The sequence below is a fragment of the Amia ocellicauda genome, chromosome 2 (genome assembly GCF_036373705.1).
Source record: "Amia ocellicauda isolate fAmiCal2 chromosome 2, fAmiCal2.hap1, whole genome shotgun sequence".
Taxonomy (NCBI): domain Eukaryota; kingdom Metazoa; phylum Chordata; class Actinopteri; order Amiiformes; family Amiidae; genus Amia; species Amia ocellicauda.
Window position 1 is genome coordinate 62,382,798 of NC_089851.1, and position 24,500 is coordinate 62,407,297.

Genomic DNA, 24,500 nt, shown 5'->3' on the forward strand with positions numbered 1-24,500 from the left:
TTGATTTCTTAGCAGACACTTACCATTGTAACAATATTTAATATTATTTTTACATCTGTACCCATTTTCACTGGAGCAATCTAGTTACAGTGTCTAACTCAAGGGTACAACAGCAGTATCCCTCACCTGGGATTGAAACCACAACTCTCTGCTCCACAGGCCCAAGCCCTAACCACTACTCCACTGTCATCCTGCCTAAGACGATATATGCGAGGCCAGCAGCGGACTGGGAAGAATGCCTGCTCTGAGGCCACTGAGGCTTGGTGAACCCAACACCAGGTCCCGATTGAAGAAGCTGGTTTCATCACATTCAGTGTGTAAAACTGTATAAAGGAGTGCGGTGAGGCCCAGCTCACAGCCACACAGATGTCAGTCAAGGGGGCACCTGGAAAAGGGTGCAGGATGAAGTCAGACCATGATTAGAGTGCGCCACCAAGTACTCAGGCACTGAGATGCCTGCAGACTGGTAAGCCAGGGCAATAGTGTCCACAATCCAATGGGACAGGTGCTGTTTTGACAGGTGTGTGCAGCTCCTTCAAATGTGTTGCAGACATGACGGGCAGCAAAACCGCAGTCTATAAGAAACCAGCTTTAACTCAGCCAAGTGAAGGGGCTCAAAGGGGGCCTTGGAAAGCAGTCCAGCACTACATCAAGGCGCCAGGCAGGTAAAGAGAGAGCAAGGAGGCCGACACCAGCAGGCTCTTTTCAGAGAGTGGGAGGCCAAGAAATGGGCTCCACGCGACTCCCCATCATGTCCTTTGTCAAGACACCACATCTGGAAAGTCTGCCAGGGTAAGAGCACTCTGACCTGTGCAGGGAGCTCCCGCTGACTGGATGGTGGCAACCACAGTATCAGACAGTCCAACGGCTGTAAGGTGTGCTGCTGCTCAGGGGACAGACCTTGAGTCCTGAGCCTGGGCCAGGAGGTCTGCCTGAGGGGGAAGGTGTAAAGGGTTCCCGTTTAACAAGGGGACATTGGGCATGTGGATGTAGCCACCATGGTGAACCAGTTGCCTGGATGATGATGTGTTGGTTGAGCAACTTGAGGTGACGGTTCAGGCATCTCACATCTAAAACAGGGCCGAAACCGCTGTCTTGTTGGGCACCAGGATGTAGGGGGAATAGCTTCCCTCCTGCTGTGGCTGAGCTTGTGGAGTAACGCTGCAGTTTTCAGTTCAGGTTCAGTATTTGTCACACCAGGAACATTTCAATTGAACATTAAAAGTCGATTTAATTTTGTTTGTGTAATCATTGCACTTGCATCTCCATGCTGATCAGAATCCCACTGGTTTCACTTTGAGCTTTTTCAAACACACTCGGTTCTCTTGCAGTTTATTTTAGTGAAAGTCCTGTCTAAGGAAAAGAAGAGGAATAAAAAACCTGTCAAAGATTTAGACTATTTTACATGGTGTTGTCTTTCTCTTCCTCTCATAATGTTGTGCTTTTATTTGTATAACCACATCAAAAAAAACTGAACATAATGAAATATTACTGCGTATTTTGGCGGAAAACACTTTCTTTTTGGCGGAGATCTGTCAGAGAAGCAATGAGAAGAATATTAGAAAGTTCTAAGTAAGACAGCTCCTGCAGAGGCCTTTTACCATCATCTTGTATTTCAACCACAGACAAACAATCAAGTGATCATGAAAATCTTCTATATTTCTGTAGTAGTTTGTAGGACTTCAACAAAGTGGCAAGAGTAGGGATGTTAATGATTAATCGAAGATCAATTAATTGTCGATAACAATTTGATTGATGACAATTAATTTGATCAACGTAGGCCATTTCAATTTAGTATCACTATGTAATTGTTGTTGGAGGGAAAACTACCTGAAGAAGCTAGCGGTAAAATGCAAAGAAGGATGAAGCGAACAAAAAGAAGCGTGGTTTGGGATCACTTTGATTTAAAAAATATAATACCATGACTATCCCAATGATGTATCACATGACAAACAAACATCCTACCGCCTTGACTAGAAATAGCTGTAATGAACATTGCACAGAGAGGAAAACACAAGAGATTTGCCGGTTAATAGAGAAAGATATGATGCCAATAAATATTATTGATGTCGAAGGTTTTCGGGGCTTAATGAATTTGGTGGAACTGGGATATAGCATTCCACCGGGTGCACATGAGAAAAGAAAAGAAAGCAGATCTTAAGGCACAATTGGCTACAATCAGGGGCGTCGCTACACCCTATTTAGGGGGGCTTCACCCTGTATTTTCTCTCAGCCCCCCTAAAAATAATATGATTATAAAGTAACGGGGCGGTCAAACAGTCCAACAAAACATCGTCAGCCGCCCCATGTATTTTCTCTCAGCCCCTCTAAAAATAATACAACAAAAGAACCCAAGAATGAAGAAGTCACTTTGCAAAACACTGTCAGCTCCCCCCCCACTCTCTGACACCGAAAAAAAAACCCGTCAGCACCTCCCCAATTCTCGACTCTATTTCGAAGCCCCCCAAAAACTTAGAAAGTCTACAAATGGCCCTAACTACGCACTGCCTTGACCGCGGAGAGTTACTTTTCCATCACCTGCCATTACATTGGCAGTGATTGCAAGGTGAAGTCCGCAGTTCTGCCAACTGAATGTCTGCCAGTCCGACACACAGTGGACCACCCTGCAGAAAAACTAAACAAGGCAGTGGATATATGGGGACTTATTGCCAGAGTCATTTAAATGTAATACTCATCCAAAGATGGTGAGTCTGATTGTTCTTTGTTCTTTTTAAATATAGGTTAAAAACACCGTATTTTTGATTGATCTTTTGACTCAATTTCTGTTTTAAAATATAATGTTTTCATGTTTAATCCAAAAGTGAGATAAGAGAATTGCACTCGTTTTCTGATGTGTGTTTATCTACATGGTGTCAAATATGTCCACGTCTTGTTAAAAATAAAGATTGAGGAAAAACTATTTGTAAAATAGAAGCATAGGGAAAACCCACCACTTTTATAGATTAAGATTAAGAATAAGATTATTCGATTGATTGATCTTTAATGATGTTGACAGTCAATTAAGGAAATGTCTTGAAATTTGCAACCCTAGTGAGGAGCGCATCGTTTCCACTTGAATCAGATGCATTTGCTCTCTCTTGGCAAAAAGAACAGTGGAGCAATCTCACAAACGGACAGAGTTGGCTTTCAAACGAGCTGTGATCACCCCTTTCTAGTGTTCTTTGTTCGTTTGAGTTGATCCGTATTCCCGGCATGATGACGGCACTATCAGAGGTTTCACACAGAGCTCCACACGAACCGAACCACGGTTCAATCGCATCTTGAGAAATGGTTGAGACAGTTTCTCTGTTTTAGCAACGGCCAGTTAACTATCTTTGACGTTTTCTTACTTACTAGGTTTCTATAAGGAACTTCTATATGATCACCATGTATGGGGTGTATCTGAACTGTGTGCATGTAAGACACTGTCTGTATAAGTGGACTGTCTGTGTGCAGAGACACTGCTCCGACTGCCAGAGGAAACTGTGTGAGGCTGCTATTGATTCGCTCCCTGCAATTCCTTCAATAAACTACTGTGACTGATCATGCAAACCAACCTTAGAGTGATGACCTTTTCTTCCACACTGCATACACACATATGTATATACATTAACGAACAAACAAATAAATAAATACATCAACAATGCTGCATACATATATACATGCATTCTTACACGCTTTCGTAGAAACATAGGAGTCGGTGGACCCCTGCTGAGATGAGACTGGACCGCATTGTGATCTGCGCTGGCCCGTCTGTCAAACACATGCACACGCACACGCCTGCATCATCCACACACTGTCACAGCAGCAAAGTGTACATTTGCAGTGATGGGAAGATTGACATTCTGCTGCTTCGGGGGAGATAAAAAAAGAAAAGAAGGTAAAGCTTCTTACCAGTTGCTGTCCTTTTGGTCCCCACCCGGCGAACTGCAGCTGCGAACTACGGACTTCGGGGGGGTTGAGATTGCGGTTCTCCCTGGGGGAGAGGAGGGACGAATACAGGACAACAGCAGAGTCAGAAACAGAGGACTCGTGTGAGAAGGCACAACACACTTTGACAAAGGAGGGTCAATGGAGAGGTTTTTCTCAATACATTGGAACTGCTGTGGTCTGTGAGATGATGTCTTTCATTCACTGAGAAATAATAAGGGCATATACTTCAGGTGGTGAAGGAAATAAGATTCTGCTTCTGACTTAGAACTGGACGTGTTAGAAAAGCAATGTTTGCATTAACTTGCTTAGATACAGACGATTTTCAGAATCAAATGAAAAATCGTTATATAAGGTGTTGTTTTTTGGCAAAATAGGACTTTGTTTTTATTTATTTTTAATCTTTTGAAGATAATGCTCTTCTCCCATTGTGAGATATTGAATCTTAAACAATACTGTAAGTAAGTAACTATGTTTCTTATATCCTTTTTTATACACTGGACTGTAGTACATAGTATAACTGTGCACAATTACTTTCTAACATTAAAAAAAACACTGAAGAGTTGATTAATTCTGTGGTTCCCTTAATGCTTGTGTTTATGTTGTATGTTTGTACGTATTTAAGTTTGCACCCTGCAACAAGGGAAACAAGGAAAGCAACAATTCCCCCTTTAAATAAAACAAAACAAAACAAAGACACAAAGTAAGGCACATTATCATTGCTGTTCGAGTGCCACTACTGCCATGCAGTCAGAGTGACAGTCTTCTGATCCTGGAGAGACGCAGCTCCTGTCGGTCTTATGGGCACTAACTGGGAAAACATGTTCACCTTTAACAATCACGTAAACAGCTGCTCTGATGAAGTCTCAAAGCTCAGCTGGAAGGAGAACCAGAAGGCATTGAGGCAGAAGAATTGCCAAAACACGTGATATCGCTTCTCACCCCCAGGTGGCAGCACAGGCAAAATTGTGCCAGCAGTGACTGATTGTGGTTAATCGATGTGATGATGTGCCAGTGCCGTAAACCAGTGCAGTACATGCATGTTGGAGGCAGGCTGGACTCACCAGGTGTCCAGGTTCAGGGTGATGTAGTATGCTGTGAAAGAGTGCTGATACACCTGTCAAAAAATAATAACTGATTTAGAGTCACATGTAATCATATGCAAATTATGATGCTCATAATCAAGGTATCAATTTATTCACATTCATTTCAAATAGGCAGGGGTTAAAACAGTGCCTACACACATTCTCACTGTGGAGAGGGTGTCATTTGAGGACATCTCACAAGGTTAACCTTGCAATTCGATTTTGTAACTTTTTGTTTTTCAGCTTTCATGCAATACATTGGGTTTTAAACCTTCATGTGTCAGAGTTAGAGGGTTTGAGAAGCAAACAATCTGTGATTTTACCGGACGTCATCTGTGTCTGAGTGTGTTTACTGGTTATAACATTTAAAATTTGTTAATATTCATTCATATCAGTCAGTGCACTTTGGGATTCATATCCACTTGGACAAAGCGTCATCGTTAATTAAGACCAAATCATTTTCTAGCTCTTACTCAGAAGAACAATTTTGCTCAATATTTGTTTACACAATTTAAAAGTTTATAATATTCATCTTTTTCTGTTTGTTTTTGTTTGACCATAATTAGGGAGGGATAACCTGGAAATTACCCAGATTACCATAAAAACATTGTAATAACAAACCTAGAACAGTACAACATGGCAACACAAATCTGCAGACTCTACGGGAAATTGTAAAATAACAATATCAAGTTACATTTATAATTCAATTACATTCCAGAGAAACAATATTCACCAGTATCAAAGTACAGACAATCTAAGTTCAATTTAAGTTAAATGAAATAAAAATGACCAAAATCTACTGTATGTGCATGTAAAATAATGCAGCTGCGTTTTATATGTTATGAGGTTTCAGAGATGGACCCACGAAGTGTCCGTACGTCCCTGTGAAACAATTAAAGAACATTAATGACACTCTGCTCCTGTTTCTACAACACTTTTCTCACAACGTATGTGTCAATACCAACATACCACCAAAGTACAGCCTCAGTCAATCCAAACGTGTTAGCTGGGTGGATAACACATATATATATATATATATATATATATATATATATATATATATATATACACATACACATCTATAAAGAGATCACAAGTTATACATCTCCAGTGGAATTATTAAAATGTAAACATACTATAATATCTAATACTTGCAGTTGAATTAGCAAGTGTTCACACTCTTCATTCGACCCATTGATTTGTATGGAATGGCATTTCAAAGATCACAAACCCCTCCGGGATCTTTAGTTTCCTTTCTATGGCTGTATCAGTGTTGGTCAAACTCTGAAAAGATACAACTCTTTACGAAGTCTAGTTTAATGATCAATATTAATTAAACTAAATAAAACCAACCAAGAAAAGGTTTATACCGGCACTGAAAACTATCTGTCTGCTTGTTTCCAATCTGGGGTGCCTAGTCCCGGGAATTTGACATGAAGAAGACAGAGGACTGTGGGAAACCACGGGAGGAAAGGAAACGACATCTCCCCTGGATAAATCCAGCTCCGTATTCAAATATATAGATATAATCAGCGTTGGCATCAGCGTTTGTCAACCTGTGCTGGATGAAGGCATCCCCGAGATGTTTCCTCTTTTTTCAATCAACAGCATCTTGATTATATATATCCATGTGGGGAAAGTGCAGCTCAGCATAAGATCTAGTGATAACCAAAGCTCTGGGTTACAATACCAGCAGTGTTTGCAGGGGTCAGGGTTCTGGTCTCGGGAGCACAGGGTTCTGGGTTGAATCCCAGGTTTTTCCTTTAAATTTCCTTTAAACATGACCTTCTCTCCCCCATGTTATTATTCAGGCTGCCTGCATGGACCCAAGAGATTCGTCTGCCTCTAAATTAGCACCGCCTCTCATGTCCAGATCTGTGCCTCGCATTGTGTGCAGGCGCTGTGTCTCGGCCGCTATTTTGCGATGTGTCGTGTTTGTCACTGCGAGACAAGGTCAGCTATTAAAATGTCTTCTATTGAACATTTTTAAGGCTCAGCAGTGTGTCATTTGACATCTCGCAGTGTTTCCAGATATCAGGAGTCAAAGCCGTCTATTTTACCTCCCACGGCATTTAAAATGGGCTGACATCCCATTCAACAGGGATGCACAATTATTCTCAGTTTTTCTTGTTCCATGTTCCATCATCACAATTGTTTAGTGCTGTATTGTGTAGCAGTGGCGCCTCGATTGTAATTTAAGTTCCTACTGTAATTAGTCAAAGAAAACATGAAAAACCATCAGAGATATGGTTTAATCCAGCATTTTTGATTCCTCAGTGTGCAAAAAGTGCCATTTGAAAGCCATCTGGGCCCTGTAAGTTGAGACACAGCTTCAATCTCATTCATCTGGAATTCCCTCTCTGGGCTTTTAGGGAGACGGAGTATTGGTGTTGGTTGGGGAAATCACATGCTGGGGATGTTTCACTGGGACATGGGCGTGCAAGAACAAGTGATCCCTCGCGTGACTGTTTACACGTATGATCAGTGTACAGACATTACTGTGGCGAAACTGAGTGAGACACGCATTGGCATGGAGCAAATGATTTGTGCAACGGGTGTTTGCCGTGACCGTGGACGTCTGTTCTACTGGACTTGGGTGGGACCCATTCACAAGGAACCCCAATAAATGGCACAATCCTCTAATGAACACTTCTTTTGGAACAGTATGAAGGAATGACCTAAGTCAGCCTTTGACATGGGGCTTTCTCAGGAGAGGTCTCTTGCTTTCTGTCGAGTGGTGGACATGCCACCAGCAGTCCCAACATCATCCCAAGGGTTGACCACCTACAGAGCTAGCTCACGGGGAAGCCTGGGTCTGGACTGGTGCCATCACGTGAGGGGAGAGATTTCATTTGAGTCTGGTTGGGTGGAATACATTAGTGCTCGTTTTCATTCCACTTTGGGTAAAATCTTTACAAAGGGCTTTTTTCTACACGCTGTATGTTCCCTCTGCAGTATGATAACCTATGTATGATAAACAAACAAAGACATGTAATTTCTTAGGCCGCACTGCACGATTTTCCAAAGACCGATTGCAAGAGTAGGTCTTCAATTTCCTCCTTTTCCAGTGCCACCGAATCCACACCCGCGCCAAAGGAGGCCAGCGACAGCAGATGGTAAAGTATCTATTAATTGCAGGCAGCGTTACAGCGGGTAACCTGAGGGCACAATCAAACCTCATCAATCACTGCGGGATAAATAAAGAAATACTTACAGGTGCAACATTGTAAGCAAGCAGAACATATTTCATGTCGGGCGACACTTCATACTTGCTGACTTTATACGTCTCCTGCACAGAGAGAAACATGAAGTGAGTAATCATGCGTTCAGCTCTGCAACTCACACATTTTAGGGTCCCATTTTGAGGACGACAGGCGTTGACAGATTGATGTTGTACAGATAATAAACATGTAACGATTAATCTTGTCCGGGATATTGATTCCACTAGAACGCAGTTACACTGGCCTGAAGCGCTTCACTTTCGACAGGGAAGGAATTAGGAAGCGCTGGGTTGGAAGGTTTCAAAATGTTTATTAGCAATGCAAAATAAAACTAAAAAGTCATTGGAGATTCCTCTAAGATGTTAAAAAGTCATAGAGAATGTTGAACTGTGCGGATCTATGTAGATTTATTGTTTTAATTATTCTTTATTGACACTTTAGTATTTATTTTACATTAAAAGGTCACTTCAGGGTTATAATTTCTTATTTACATATTCACAAATAGTACAATGTGTTCCCGTGTTGATATATATATATATATATATATATATATATATATATATATATATATATATATTGATCAAAAAACAGGAAACATTACCAGCAATAAGAATATCTTTACGATCCTAATGCATATTCATTTGGTGTTATGATTTTGTGGATTTGAGACCACTTTCAAATCTAACATTGAAGGAACATGTTCTGTCGTTTTCTTGTCAAGCTCACCCTCATTCATTTTTTATTTTAATACACAAACTACATCTGAAGTCGAACACTTACAAACTTCCTTTTGTCTATCAACCGGATTGTGGCGTTCGTTTCAATGTTGTACTTCAGTACGTTGCCCTCCCGGTTACGGTACAACAGCTCGATGTCTGCAAAACACACACACACACACAAAGAGGAATAAGTGTAACTGATTAACAGACAGGCAGATCGACAAGATGCACAGCCTTCACAATCCTGCCACAGCACATTCCACATTTTCCATAAAGAGGACAAAAAATGATAATCCTTATTTATTAAGACATATAGTGCCATTCATGCCAAATGCAATGCAAGGAGTTTTAACAGAGATTTTACATGTAGCATTCAATAAATCAAATAAATAGGTTAAATAATCCATACAAATATAACAAGTTTTTTTAAGACATATATATAAACAATAATAAGATAAAACAACCAGAGGCATAAACCACAAAAGCATAATATTGTAATAACTCGGGAAACTGGTCGTGAGGCACACTCGAACCCCATTCTCCCGTGCCTTAATGCAGCGATCTTACCACATCACTAAAAGGCCCAGGCCTCTTAGTGAGGCTTGAGATCACTACAAAATAAAACTAAATAAGTTAGAAAATGCTATTCTATAAAAATGCATCTTCAGTCTTGTTTCTAGTATTATTAATATGATTTGTTTATATGACTTTTTTTATATGAAGTGATGGTTCTCTTCTGATAAAACACAGCAGAGAATTCCACCAACTGCGCATTGTAACCAAATGCAGCCTCTCCTTTTATTTGGTATGTAACTCACTTTGTTTGTTAATAAAATGTTTTTAAATCAATTCTAAAATATAAAGATATTGGACATTGGAAAGATATTATGACTGTCAACTGTACAAACAATAGACCTGACAGAGCCCACACTTATCACACCTGACAATAGAGCATGACAGTAATCCAATCTAATTTAAATAAAAGCATCAATTAATGTCTCTGCATCTGAAAGAATAGGGCATAGCCTGACCTGGACAATGTTTCTTACGTTATACATAGAAACATTTGTTTAATGTGTTCAAATTCTAGATTTCACACTTCAGGTTCTGGAATCTCAGATGCATATGACTAGATTCAATTGGTTTCTGACAGCCTATTCATTATACTTAAGTCTTGTCTTGATTTAACTGAAATAAATTCTAAGACATCCAACTTTCAAGAGCAGCAAGGCACTCAATTAAACACATGCTATTGACATTAGCTGGTGTATCATCAGCATTACAATGATTTTACCCCATGTTGATTGACAACTACACCTAATGTCAGTAAAGATAAGGGAAATAGCCAAGGACACAAAACAGAAGGGACATATAATACTTAATTCTAATCTCAGGCCGCTATCAAAAGGTATTGAAATGCTTTCTTGGTGTACTTTTCTAACCATATATCAAAATCATGAAATATAATTTAATTAGCTAAAACACTCAATTCAAATATACATTTCACAGATAATTTGCTTGTTGAATAAATTAAAAAGATCTACATTTGTCTCCTACCATAAACATATGTTAAACTACAAAGAGCTGCTCACCTGATAATAGACCTGTAAATAAATCTAACTTTTGTTCTCATTGATAGACTTACTGCTCTAACGCTTCATCTACTCACAGAAAAAATCAATGTATAACCGGGAACAGACTGGACATTAAATCATTTGTTATCATCAGCAGAAAGGACAGACTGCGTAGCTTAAATGAAGGCAGGCCTCCCAGCAAACAGAAGCTGGGTTTGAAAAAAACTCAATCGTCTCCTCAAACTCTTTGCCCTTTGTTCCTCTCAACTGGATAGATTAAGAAAAAATTGCCAATGTTTTCTATCCATCGATTTAACTAAATAATTCAAGCAACAGAGGTTAAAGAAATACAATGTATTCTACTGGGTTTTGGTCATAATGAGGAGAGAAGGTGGTCTCAGACGTGTTACAGTGACATTTCATTCAACTGCAAAGCTGGAGACTGACAATGACATCAGAAGGAATAAACAGACACATATAAACAGACTCATTGTGATTGACAGTGGGCTAAACTTTATTGGATGACACGTTTTTTGAATTTGGAAATCTGAAGCATGACTTTAAGATTGGATTTGAACTGCGACAGACCAATTATTTCTGAAATACTGTTCACAAGCAGTTCTGAGTGGCTTTCCAGCTCATCCCAGAGGGGTTCTAAGGGATTGGAAACAACTAACTAATCTGGGACCACCACATATCTTTCAGCAATGTCCTCTGCTGCTCGCTACACTTCTCTCTCTTTTCCTGGCGGAGCGAGGCTGGCCCCATGACTTTCAGAAATGTAGCATATATGTTTTGTACCACCCCACTGCACAAAAATCTATCAATCAATCGATACAAATCTTCTGTTTCCTAAAAACGAGCTTCTTATTTAGTAGTAGTATTTGAAGCTGTTTAAAGGGGCATGTGAAGCTATACTCTAAGACACCACAGTCCTGAGAGCCGAGACTGCTACACCAAGTGTTGTGATGAAACCGCACACATGAGGGGGTGTCGTTCCCACAATCCTGCTGGGAAAACCAGCACTAAAACCTCAGGATGATGCCCTTATCTGTGTCCATACCCCTCCACTGTTCCCCTGGTGGTGGTGGGCAGGGAAGACCCCCTCACTGACCTTCTGTTTATTAATCATGACAGATGCAGTTCTGTGCTTTATTGTTGGTCCCTTTTACACTGGATTGGTTTGTTTGTTTTATATCCTCTGCCTCTGTTTAAATAATTACTCCTACAAGAATCATCAGCAACCTGTTTAAAAAAGCGTGTAAAAGCGACATTGTGCTGCGCTTTTACAGTTCTCTTCCTCAGCTGTAAGCGTGCCCAGCTTAGCATTAAAAGGAAATGAGCTCGTGAAAATCTCAATCACGGCACTGTTGAAAAAGCTAAAAACTAATTTGGTCTTGGCCGACGGTAATGAGAGCGAAGCGAGTTTGCATTACATTTTCAGAGGACACTGTTTTTTATACGGCACTATAAAAACATTGATTAGTGGCACGCAGTGTTCCTCAAGTCAGTGTGCAGTTCATGTTCGTACACATCTTGATAAATGTCACAATCGCAGCTTTAATGCACTAAAACGCACAACTCATTTACACTTTGGCCACTGAGAAGTTTTCTGTGTTTTATTCATTCTTTGGTTAAGTTAATATAATGTGGCTGTGACCTTTCAATTGCCCTTGATTACATTTTCCAAAGTATTAATATCTGTTGCCCTTTCAGAAAGAATGATACAGTGGCAGTAATTCCCACTATATATATACAAACACACACACACAAAGTTTTGAGAGAGTTACTATTTCATTACAGCATGTTTATTATCTTGTTAGTAAGTAATCTGTAAATTAATCTGACACTCCAAATTTAATCAGATTCCTTTTAGATTATGTTTGGAATACTTTAATACAAAAAAATAAGGTTTAAAATCTATCTAAAATAAAAACAAATGGTGGTGAGTTTCATATAAAAGTCATGCGGGGTCTCGCGTTAATCAGAGCTAAAGACAATCTCATGTAAGCGTTTAACCATGACTCCAGAAAGACTCTCACTCATTTCTCACTCTCACCTGTCTGGTGCACAAACACACCAATTGTATTTTTAATTTAACGTGAATTGATCTCGTCTCCGTTTGTTGTGAACGTGTTTGGACAATAGTCTGTGCTCGTGTGCTATTTTGATTTTTTTTTTTTTTTTTAATACTGTAAATATTTCAGTATTATTTTAAAATATATTTACCTCCTGAAACGTATTGCTGCCACACAGATAATTTATTTGACACTCCGATGAAAAAGCAGACAAGGTGCAAGCAGATGGAAAAGATGCATCTCTCCCGAGTCTATTAGTGATGCATGAAGTTATTAGACAATACATTAACTCCTCATCCCCAGGCAAACTAATAAAGCCGTTAACTGTTTTCAGTCATCACAATTTACTGCAAGGAAGTGTTTTATTGTGTAGATTTGTCCTCCTAAAATAAAGGTACAAAGGAAAAAAAAGGAAAACTGATTTTAGAGAAAATGATGAACAGCATCTTAAAATAATCCAACTCTAATGTGTATAAAATATCCTGCTAAATTTCTTCCGCCTGCCACTGGATTACCAGTATTTCACTTTTAATCATTATAATAATTATGTATTTCTTGGCAGATGCCCTTATCCAGGGGGACTTGCAGTTTACACAGTAAGCAATTTAAGCATCACAAAAGTGCAGCAGTGCAATCAATACAATATTACAATCAGTGCACTTCCTAGTTCAATGAGGTAACAAGGGTATACTGTTGAGTCCTTGCTATAGGGAGGAGGGCAGAGAAGAAATCACAGATTTATGATCTCTGTTTGAGGCTGACAAACCTGATTGGTTGACTTCAGAAGTTGAAACCCTTTGCTGTGGAGAGTAGGAGTGGGGTGAAGGAGCTGGAAGGAGAAAAACTAAGAGACTGTGAGAGAACAAACTGGCTAACGAACTTTTGACTTTTGACTACTTTTTTGGATCGTGATTTGGACTTTTTATGCTGTGCATCTTTTCCGTCTTCATAGGCTCAACAAGGAGCTAGGGTTCGGTTTTGTCTTTCTTTTGTTTTCATTCACTCTGACATTGATTTCACCATGTATCTACCTGTTCCTGTGTCTATTTCTCAAGGCCCTGCCTATTTCAAGAGCCCAGCATCGTGGCAACCCCCCACGGTGCGACAAAATATAACAGAAAAGTGACGTCTAAAGGCTACTAAAGAATTTCATATTATACTACATCCAGTTATATATATATATATATATATATATATATATATATATATACACTCACCTAAAGGATTATTAGGAACACCTGTTCAATTTCTCAGTAATGCAATTATCTAAACAACCAATCACATGGCAGTTGCTTCAATGCATTTAGGGGTGTGGTCCTGGTCAAGACAATCTCCTGAACTCCAAACTGAATGTCTGAATGGGAAAGAAAGGTGATTTAAGCAATTTTGAGCGTGGCATGGTTGTTGGTGCCAGACGGGCCGGTCTGAGTATTTCACAATCTGCTCAGTTACTGGGATTTTCACGCACAACCATTTCTAGGGTTTACAAAGAATGGTGTGAAAAGGGAAAAACATCCAGTATGCGGCAGTCCTGTGGGCGAAAATGCCTTGTTGATGCTAGAGGTCAGAGGAGAATGGGCTGACTGATTGAAGCTGATAGAAGAGCAACTTTGACTGAAATAACCACTCGTTACAACCGAGGTATGCAGCAAAGCATTTGTGAAGCCACAACACGTACAACCTTGAGGCGGATGGGCTACAACAGCAGAAGACCCCACCGGGTACCACTCATCTCCACTACAAATAGGAAAAAGAGGCTACAATTTGCACAAGCTCACCAAAATTGGACAGTTGAAGACTGGAAAAATGTTGCCTGGTCTGATGAGTCTCGATTTCTGTTGAGACATTCAGATGGTAGAGTCAGAATTTGGCGTAAACAGAATGAGAACATGGATCCATCATGCCTTGTTACCACTGTGCAGGCTGGTGGTGGTGGTGTAATGGTGTGGGGGATGTTTTCTTGGCACACTTTAGGCCCCTTAGTGCCAATTGGGCATCGTTTAAATGCCACGGCCTACCTGAGCATTGTTTCTGACCATGTCCATCCCTTTATGACCACCATGTACCCATCCACTGATGGCTACTTCCAGCAGGATAATGCACCATGTCACAAAGGTCGAATCATTTCAAATTGGTTTCTTGAACATGACAATGAGTTCACTGTACTAAACTGGCCCCCACAGTCACCAGGTCTCAACCCAATAGAGCATCTTTGGGATGTGGTGGAACGGGAGCTTCGTGCCCTGGATGTGCATCCCTCAAATCTCCATCAACTGCAAGATGCTATCCTATCAATATGGGCCAACATTTCTAAAGAATGCTTTCAGCACCTTGTTGAATCAATGCCACGTAGAATTAAGGCAGTTCTGAAGGCGAAAGGGGGTCAAACACAGTATTAGTATGGTGTTCCTAATAATCCTTTAGGTGAGTGTATATATATATATATATATTCATGAGAGAACACAGTGTGGAAATGATGTGAATTACAGTGATGTAAACTGCCAGCCACCCAGACTATAATGTCTACATCATCCAGGACTCTCTGTGTCTGTTCCTTCTGGTGTCACTGGTGTCTTTGTTGTCATGCACTTTAATCACAGAGCAGCCAAACTACTGCACAGTCCCCCTGTAATGACTCCTGTCCGGCGGGATGAGAATTTCCCCACTGATTTATCGTCATCGCCGGCGCTGATCAAGGTCATTCCTGCATCTCATTTCTCAACACTGTACCGCGCCGTATGCCTGCTGTTCTGTGTAAATGATGCTGAAAATGGCAACGCTGAGGCATTCATCTCCTTTATTATTATTACATGAGGGAATTTCTGGACTGTGATTCATAATAGTCCAGAGCCCACGCACCAGGTGAAGGCTTAACGCAAACGAGGGAACAGTAGCGTTTCTATAAATGTATCGAACACAGGGGTATCAAAAGGAAAGGAAACTCTGCATTGTCTGCACTACAGCACATTACAGGACCACTGGAGCCGAATGTTTTATTAAACTGCTGCACGGAATATGTCCTATCAGTCTCGTGCCGCCACGATACAGACTGAGGACAATTCCCAGGCCATCAAATCAACCCCATGGATGAATGTAATGGGTAAGAAACACATCAGCATGAGCATTATAGGAGTGCATTAGCTGGAATGAGAACGCTTATCGAGAAACTGAACGATAGTGGAGGGAAAGGCCGACAAGGGAAAGTGCTTCGAAACAAGAGGCACATATCCGACTTGCGCATCCGGTTTCTAAACGACTCGCTGCACGATTCAGATACGAGCAGCCGACACCGAGTTCTTCTGGATGATACTCCTACAGCCAATGAAATCTCTCCTCTCACCCCCCCAATCAGAGAACAAGTTGTGTGTTCTTATGTTTTTAATGTACAAATTGCACAATAGCTTTTGATACGAGCAAAACAACGAACTGCCTTTTAAAGCACTTTCCTGCTCCCATCACATTCAATTTGCACATGGGGGCTGCCTTCCTTGAAGTGATGCGACTAACTTTTATGGTTATGGGAATTATGGGCTCATAATGCTATTATGAAGTCAAAAGAAAGCCATTAAGTATTTTTTCTTTCACAGGATTGGATTAGCAGGGTCATTAAGGAAAGCACTGTGAAGCATGTAGTACAGCAAGCATTAGGAATAATACCTTCTCCACCAAAGACCAGTTTGCTTGACTTCATCCTTGAGGTTGAGAACAGAGCATCACAGGTTCGCAATTCATGCACACGACCTCAAATATGCGCACGAAAACCTTCCGCGGAATTCATGTGGTTCAAATCAATCAAGCCCTCTGGCCAAAGCTTTCCATAAGAGTTAAACAAACAGCAATCTCCATATGAATCAGAGACACTTTTAAGAATAAGTCATGCATAAGTCATCCCTATTCAATCCTATAATCAAACAAACATAAAAAAAAACGCAAGCAGAGGCTGAAGCATTCTTTACCCAGGCTTGACTTGTTTCCCATCACAAAGTCATGTCTCAGAAACACAGCCTTACGGGCCATGATTTCAAAGAGCACGCTCTCTGGCAATTTCACTGTGAGCTTCTCATTACGAGGCCGCACCGAATTCCTAAAATAAGACGCGAGGGGAGAGCCGCAGATCCGTCAGTTGCCGCAAATCCCGGAAGGCAGTGACTCATTAAGTGCTGGAGAACTGGGTCAATGAGAAAGGCACTGCATTTTTCAACCGCATGACACTATTGGCATTCTCATATAGGCCAAGCAGAGATCCAGAGGAACACAACATGACCACGTTATACTTCAAAATAAACTACAGGCAACGTTTTTTTTTTTTTCTGAACAGGAGCTCTGGGCTACAGCGGTGCGTTTCATAGACGGTCCGTTGGGCACAACATCCCGCTGGCTTTTGTTCCAACTCGGCACTTGGACTTAATTGACACGCTAATTGGACTAATAAGGTGCTTTCATTTTGTTTTTCAAATGGCTTAGCGGATGAAACACTGGCAGATTCAAGTGCCCGCTCTCGTTTTAATTTTAAAATCATGACAAAGTTCTGATTTAGGCACATGCTGAGCTCAATGGACGGTTTAATTAGGTCGCTGGCAGCTAGGTCTGAACACAAATCAAAGTGCGCAAAAGATGAGAAATAAAGCCTTAGTGGACAGCACTCGATATGTTTCCAGAGTCCGCGCATATTAAGCGAGTGGGTTCAGCTTTAGACATGTGGGCGGGGCCTCGTAAGGGGAGCTTCTTCCAGCTACCTATATAAGTAGACCTTCAGCCCTGTGAGTAGAGTTGTAGTTGAGTTGCAGCTGAGTTGTAGTTGCACAGCTTTTGAAGTGAAGGAAATGAATGCCAGTGAAGGCTATAGGGACTGCAAAGACAGCAGCTCAAACAAGCATTAGTAAAACCTCGCTGAAAAAGTTTAATATTAATATAGCTTCTTTGTTTTTTGTTAGTTACTATTTTCCTATTTTAATATTGTCTCACTCCAAGCTCAGTCGAGCCCAAAACGCAAAAAAAAGCATAATCTTAGTAAGAACTCCTTCATATAGGTTTTAATTTAAATAAACAAAACAAAACATGTCTTCTATGGAGGCACATGTGAAGCAATAATTAGTTTTTTAAAACAGAGGATTATAAGAGTGCCTAACCAGCATTTTAAATACGGGATCCAAGTGAGAATTCACACCATGAGAAATCAAGTTAATAAAATATCCCCCACTATTAATAGCCGAGTATCTCAGTCTGGATAGAGTATCTCAGCTAGAATATTCTTCCTGTTAATTTGCAGAAAAATATGTCCCCAGGCCAAATCCTTAATTAGTCCAATTGCTTATTAATGTCGGTAGTCTGTATTTGCTTGGTTATGCAAAATGCAGCGAAGTCTCCCAGCAGTTAGTTATTCCATTTTTCTACCACAAGGCTCTTTGGTCTTTAAACAGCCAGACACATCTTGAGAGTTGTGCCCAGGGAGCCACGTCACACCACTTAACTTGGACTTAAGTTGTGTTTCTTGTGTGGCTACTAAATAAAGTAGATGGATGAATTTGTGTTTTTAAGGTTTTACGATTCAAGCTTAATCAGAACATATATATATATATATATATATATATATATATATATATATATATATATATATATATGTGTGTGTGTGTGTGTGTGTGTGTGTAAAAGCATCCTTTTGGTTTTCAAAAAGCACCTGCAGAAAATGTAATTTCTAATGAAGCAGCAAACATAAATTCCCTCTGACATGCTTTTCCATCATAGCATGAGTTAAAAACCAAATATAACAAAACCGTGTTTCATCTGTGGTATGTCTATGACCTCGAGATAAGAGGTGGAGATATTGTAACAGAAAACAAAATCCAATTAAAAATAACGAGGCATCAAAACGAAGTCCCGTTTTGCTGAAGAAATTAGAAAGATCCCTCATGTACACCTTGCCTCACTGACAAGGAATCTGCAGTTCGCTGTAACACACACACACACACACACGCACACACACACGCACACACGCGCACACATGTACACATACACACACACACACACACACACACACTCGCACACACACACACTTTACATCCATCATAACATCAATCCAAGCGTGTCAATCTCTATTCCGCCGGCTGACCCTGTTCCCCGGAATGATATATGACTCTGAAATCGCAGATAACCATTGAGCTGGGCTATTTTCAGACTGTGTTGTTTCATCATTGAGGAGATCTTTCTTTCGTTCGGGAGAAAATCTGCTTCCCCCCATCTCTCATCCTCCACGTCGCACTCTCAACGCCCCAGCTCAGCGTGACAGTGTTGACTCTGCACCCTCCTTTGCTCCCATTGTGAACGTTCGTCTCCCACCACACTCAACAGTGTCCCTCTAATTACTGCACACAGAAAACTGTGGTTAATATGCTAATTAAAACAAGAATAACCTGATGCTTTGTATTCACCATGCTATTTTGGTACCACCTGTCAGAAATTTGGGATTTCATTTTTCTTCCAATACAGACATTCTGCATACCACCGCAGATTTCAATATCACTGATAACTGGTGAGAGGGTGTATGTTAATTTCTGGGTCGATGTGCACATTTCACATGCAATAAAAGTGGGCAGTCATATCGGACCGAGTCTCGGCGCCGGTGTAGTGGACTGAGGGCTGCGTATCAGAAAACAAGTTTAAACCTTGTGAAGATCTCCCTCCGAGAAATCACAGCGCTGTACGAACTGCTTTTCGCAATCGAGGAGACTTCAGTGTGTGCAAGTGCAATCCCATGCATATCTCATAAAATATAAAATATTCTCTGGAAATAACAGCCAGGCTATTGCTTGGGTCTCCTATCAGCCAATCCAAATCAGACACAAGAACAGTGAGAGGAGTACTTGCTCTGATTTGCAGAAGGGAATATAGACTGAATATATTTTAATTCTATGTTCTGTGCCTGGTGCTAATCTTTTTCAATCTTTTTCAATCTCATCTTTCATTGGAAATGTGTCAGTATTATCATGAATATAATGGTTCATATTATTATTAGTAGTAGCAGCAGTGCGTGTGCCTCTTGCAAATAAAAAATAATGTGTTAACTTTAAATGATTTGCCTATGCATTGTTTGTTTGGTTTCTTCCTTTTTACAGGGCTGTGCAATTTAATTAATCTTAATTCAGTACATAAATGATTGAATCCCACTAACAAACTGTCGCAATCTGATCCTCTGAAGGGCAGGAGCATCCCACCCATTAAAGACCACCACAGTGCAGGAGTCTCTCAAAGCCGAGACACTAGGGGGAGCCAACTGGTCGACTTCAACACCGCAGATTGATCCGGCCCCGTCTCAGCTTCTAATGAAGGACAACTTACAGATCTTCTGCTATTCAGGCTGGAGGCTACTTTGCTGTGGCAGATCTCGGAGAGCAACATGGCACTGGATCGGCTGCAGTAAGCATGTAAACTCCGAGATGAAACAGCCGTGACAAACTGCCTCATAGCGAGGATAAAGTAGACTTCTGTCAGGCAGCGCTCCGACTGAAGGAGATCTGGTTTGACAGAAACATAGCTGTGAAAATGGAGGCAAATGCAAGCAGCTCAGAAAAAGGCAGCGTCTAAAATAATGAATGTAGGACAATATTCCTAATACAACAATATTGGTGGTATTAGTACCAAGAAGAAGGCATCAAGACAGGGGGCTCGGGTTTGAGACTAGTAATTAAAGTCAACTGGAGAGGAAAAGACAAGTCGAGAATAATTGCAAATCCTTCTGCCACACAAACCAGTAATGGAAACCCCTGCTGCCTTTCCTTTGGGAATATGGGTTTCTGTGACAGTAGGACGCATCGTCACATCTCACCGTTAGCTGGACCTCTTCAGTCAAGTGTGCCTCGGTAGGGGTGCAGGGGAATGTGGCGCGAGTCTCACTGCGGGAAGTGCGTCAGGAACAGACACGGACTCCCGACAATACTGCCTGGATCCCCGGCAGAAAAGAGTGTCACGATACTAGAAAAAAGCTACTTTGAGTACTCCTTGTTTTCGTCACGCTTACTTACGCAGAAGTAGCTCGGTGACGGGATTAAATTGACACAGACTAGCTGCTTTGGCGCTCTGTGCAATCTTAAAAGAAAGCACACAAACAAAGCCAAAGATGCTCTTCCTTGTGGGAACAATATTGACTCATAGTGTAGCTCTACTGGAGGAGTCTCGGTCTGCTGCTATACACAACCTAGAGCCCCCGCCGCCCGCATTACCATCTCACTGACAACCTGTCCTCCGTTCTCTGCTTCAAATCAGTCAATGGAGGCCGTACGGAGAAAGAGGTAGTAATAATAGAAACGATAATAAATGTCAAGCAGGATGAAAGCCCTCATTCCTCAAGAGAAATGCTCAGTGCTTTTTTCCTCCGTGCTGTGGATTATTTATTTTTTATTTCATGACAGCGCACTGGAGAAGTGAGAAGTTCTTATTAGCCCCCTCGGTTGCTGAAAACACTGTATAAAAACCGAATATGACTAAGACCATAGAGAAGCTGATGCCCCCTTTTACTCCAGCAGGGAGTCCCAGGTGTGTGTAGCAAGTGTCCAAAAAGTAACGGGGAAACTGATCATAACAGGGGGAAAGTTAATTCACAATTCATAAAGGTCTGTATGAGGAAGTATGAGGAAATGGCCATTTATCTGATGCACAATGTGTAAAAGAAGAATGAGGGGGTATATTTCTGCTACCTGTTTAATGGCATTACATGCTAATTTTGTGTCCCAAAAATAAAGCAAAACAGCTATTCCCAGTGCTGCTTGACCATGGAGAGCATCTTGTTTTCCATTATGTTCAGTCCCTGTCTGTGCAAAACGGCAAGGAGGACGGAAATTATTTCTGCGCCGAATGGGTGTTGTTGAGCTGCGGTACGTGCACAGGTTTTGAGTGTCTTGTTAAGCATGCAAATTAACACACACTGCAGTGTAATGATCGTGTGGCAGACACCTATTCATCTCCTGAGAGATTACACAGCGATAGCGCAGAACATCTGAGCCGTCGATTAATGATCAGGCTTTACACATCTGTGAGGTGTCTTGCTTTCGAGCCCTTTCCTTCTGGGGATGGGCACCGTCTCTTTATTTAAAATGGTCATGCTTAGGAGAGCCATTGAAAAGATTCAGGGTAAGACTTGTCAGTGAGGGATTCATTGACCAACAACCCCTTTAATTTCCTGCTGATATTAGTAATAGGCGAGTTCCTGATATTTGCAACATCACTTTTCTTTAAACCTTCTACTTCACACTTCTGCTTTTTAAGACTACATCTTATCTGTCAGATATGTGGGGTTATATGGAGGAAGCAGCTTGCTCCTAGTGAAGGTTGAATGTTCTTTATTTCCGCTACATAGTTCTATCCATGACCAACGCAGCTTCAATTGACCAGGCACGGAGAATGCAACCTATTGAAATGTACCAAGTGCCAATCAGTTCATTTGAACCCTTTTTGTGAGGCAAGTGATTGAAGGGTTGACATGTGACAATCCCATTTTTCCCCTGCTTGGTCTCAGGCACACCTCGGTGCAGTACATCTGGTTCAGGAAGAGACTGGGTCCCCTGATGTGGGGGATATGAAGTCTTATCCAAGAGTCACTGACTCAAGTACGCCCTGACCCCTGCTAAAATGGTATGACATTATATAGCCCCTATAGCCCCCCTGCGATCATCAAACACATACTGGTGCCTGTGATAGTCTACAGCGCAAAACAAGACATTGAACTCACTGCTGATCCACTTGGCCTCGGGATCATGGACATGGAAGTCCCTGCTGAGGACGTCCTCTACCGTCACCTTCCCCTTCGAAGCCAGGCTGTCATCCTCACCTGTCGAGACAAAGTGAGCACGTTTGATCTTGCACTGCGAGACAACTGGACAGAAAGGAACCTGGATGAGCGTTGCCATTGTGGGGGAATCAAGATTCAGAAACAACAGGCAGATACAGGTCAGCTCATGAGAAATGGGAAACTGACATCGTATGGTATTAACTCCTGGCTGTAGCACCAGTGGTCTCTATTAGGACCCCACTGACTCGCCTAATGTGAAACGTGGTGATTTCGAGACTTGGTCCATTTACACTTTCCTTTGTCAAGTAGCATCGCCTATCTTTCATCCTCATTTGTCTCCACTAATCTCCTCTTCCGGGCGTGCACTCGAAACTTCGCCAACTCTCTTGAGTCATACATAGTTGGAATAGTTCAACTTCATTACATTTCCAAATCTGATCCAATTCAAATTCCTTTAATGTCCCAGGCAATTTGTTTTGCAAACAGTTAGCAATAAAAAAAAAGAAAAAGCATTAAAAACATTAAAACACCATGCATATTCAAACACATAAAAATGTAATTGGACAATACAACAATCAATCAATAAATAACAGATAACATCAGAATCAGCATGACCATCATAAAGCATTAATATAAATACAATCAGATAAATAGTCCCTCGACCCTTGCCAGGATAAGCAGTTTTGAAAATGGATGGATGGATGGATGGATAAATGGTGCCGTAATCCACAATCGATTGATACATGTAACCAAAGACACACAATACGTGTAATTCAGCTGAGTTTGTTAATAAACTCAATAGCTGAAGGGACACGATTTCCTGAACCAATTTGTTCTTTTTTTTGTTCTTGACACTTAAGTTACCAAACCAGCAAATCACTGAAAAGGTCAGAATAGACTCAATAAAGGAAGAATAAAACAATTTCATGACAGTCTTGTCCACACTAAAACTTCTTAATTTCCTTAAAAAGAACAGTCTTTGGTTACCCTTCTTAAAAAATGAAATCAGTATTAACCTCAAAATCAAGGAAGGTCCCTACGTATTTGTACTGTTGCACTACTTCTACTGGCACGCCTTTAATGAGAGTAGGCACAAGGGATGAAGGCCTTGGCTCCTATGGAAATCTAAGACCATTTCTTTAGCTTTAGAAATATTGAGATGAAGGAAGGACTGGTCACACCATCTTACAAATTAATCTACCACTACACCATGGCTATTCTCCTCACCATTTAAAATGCTCACGATTACAGAATCATCCTCACATTTAATAACATGCCTTGTCTTCTGAATGCTCTGACAGTCATTTGTATATAAAACAAATAAATGTGGAGAGAGTACAGAGTCCTGTGGAGATCCTGTAGAAGATAAAAGCTTATTTGACAGGGTGCTATTCACTCGAACTCTCTGAAATCTGTCAGTTAAAACATCAATTAGCCAACATACAATGTTAAAATATATATCAAACATAGAAATAAGCCTATGTGCAAGGACAAGTGGCTGTATACAATTAAAGGCAGAAGAAAAATCAATAAAAAGTTGTTAGGCATGATTCTTGTTCCTGTCTAAATGCTTCAACATTAGATGCTGGTAGCATCTTCCACCCCCCTCCTAGCCCTATAGGCAAACTGTAATGGGTCTAACTTGCCCTGGATCATGATTAAAATCTCACTTTTGACAATACAGTAAAGTAAAAAAGTATTTGATCCCCTGCTGATTTTGTACGTTTGCCCACTGACAAAGAAATGATCAGTCTGTAATTTTAATGGTAGGTGTATTTTAACAGTGAGAGACAGAATAACAACAAAAAAATCCAGAAAAACGCATTTCAAAAAAGTTATAAATTGATTTGCATGTTAATGAGGGAAATAAGTATTTGACCCCTTCGACTTAGTACAGAGGTCAGACGTTTCTTGTAGTTGGCCACCAGGTATGCACACATCTCAGGAGGGATTTTGTCCCACTCCTCTTTGCAGATCCTCTCCAAGTCATTAAGGTTTCGAGGCTGACGTTTGGCAACTCGAACCTTCAGCTCCCTCCACAGATTTTCTATGGGATTAAGGTCTGGAGACTGGCTAGGCCACTCCAGGACCTTAATGTGCTTCTTCTTGAGC

General features: G+C 40.9%; 1 protein-coding gene across 1 annotated transcript in view; it reads right to left on the reverse strand.

The window, feature by feature from the left end:
* Window positions 1-24,500, reverse strand: part of dpp6a (dipeptidyl-peptidase 6a) — a 131,795-nt gene that overhangs the window by 53,241 nt on the left and 54,054 nt on the right. The window contains exons 3-7 of the mRNA XM_066688218.1: window positions 22,329-22,427; window positions 9,017-9,111; window positions 8,230-8,304; window positions 4,995-5,047; window positions 3,895-3,976 (exon numbers count right to left, since the gene is read on the reverse strand). Of these exons, the coding sequence (XP_066544315.1) occupies window positions 3,895-3,976; window positions 4,995-5,047; window positions 8,230-8,304; window positions 9,017-9,111; window positions 22,329-22,427 (404 nt within the window). The remainder of the gene's footprint in view (window positions 1-3,894; window positions 3,977-4,994; window positions 5,048-8,229; window positions 8,305-9,016; window positions 9,112-22,328; window positions 22,428-24,500) is intronic.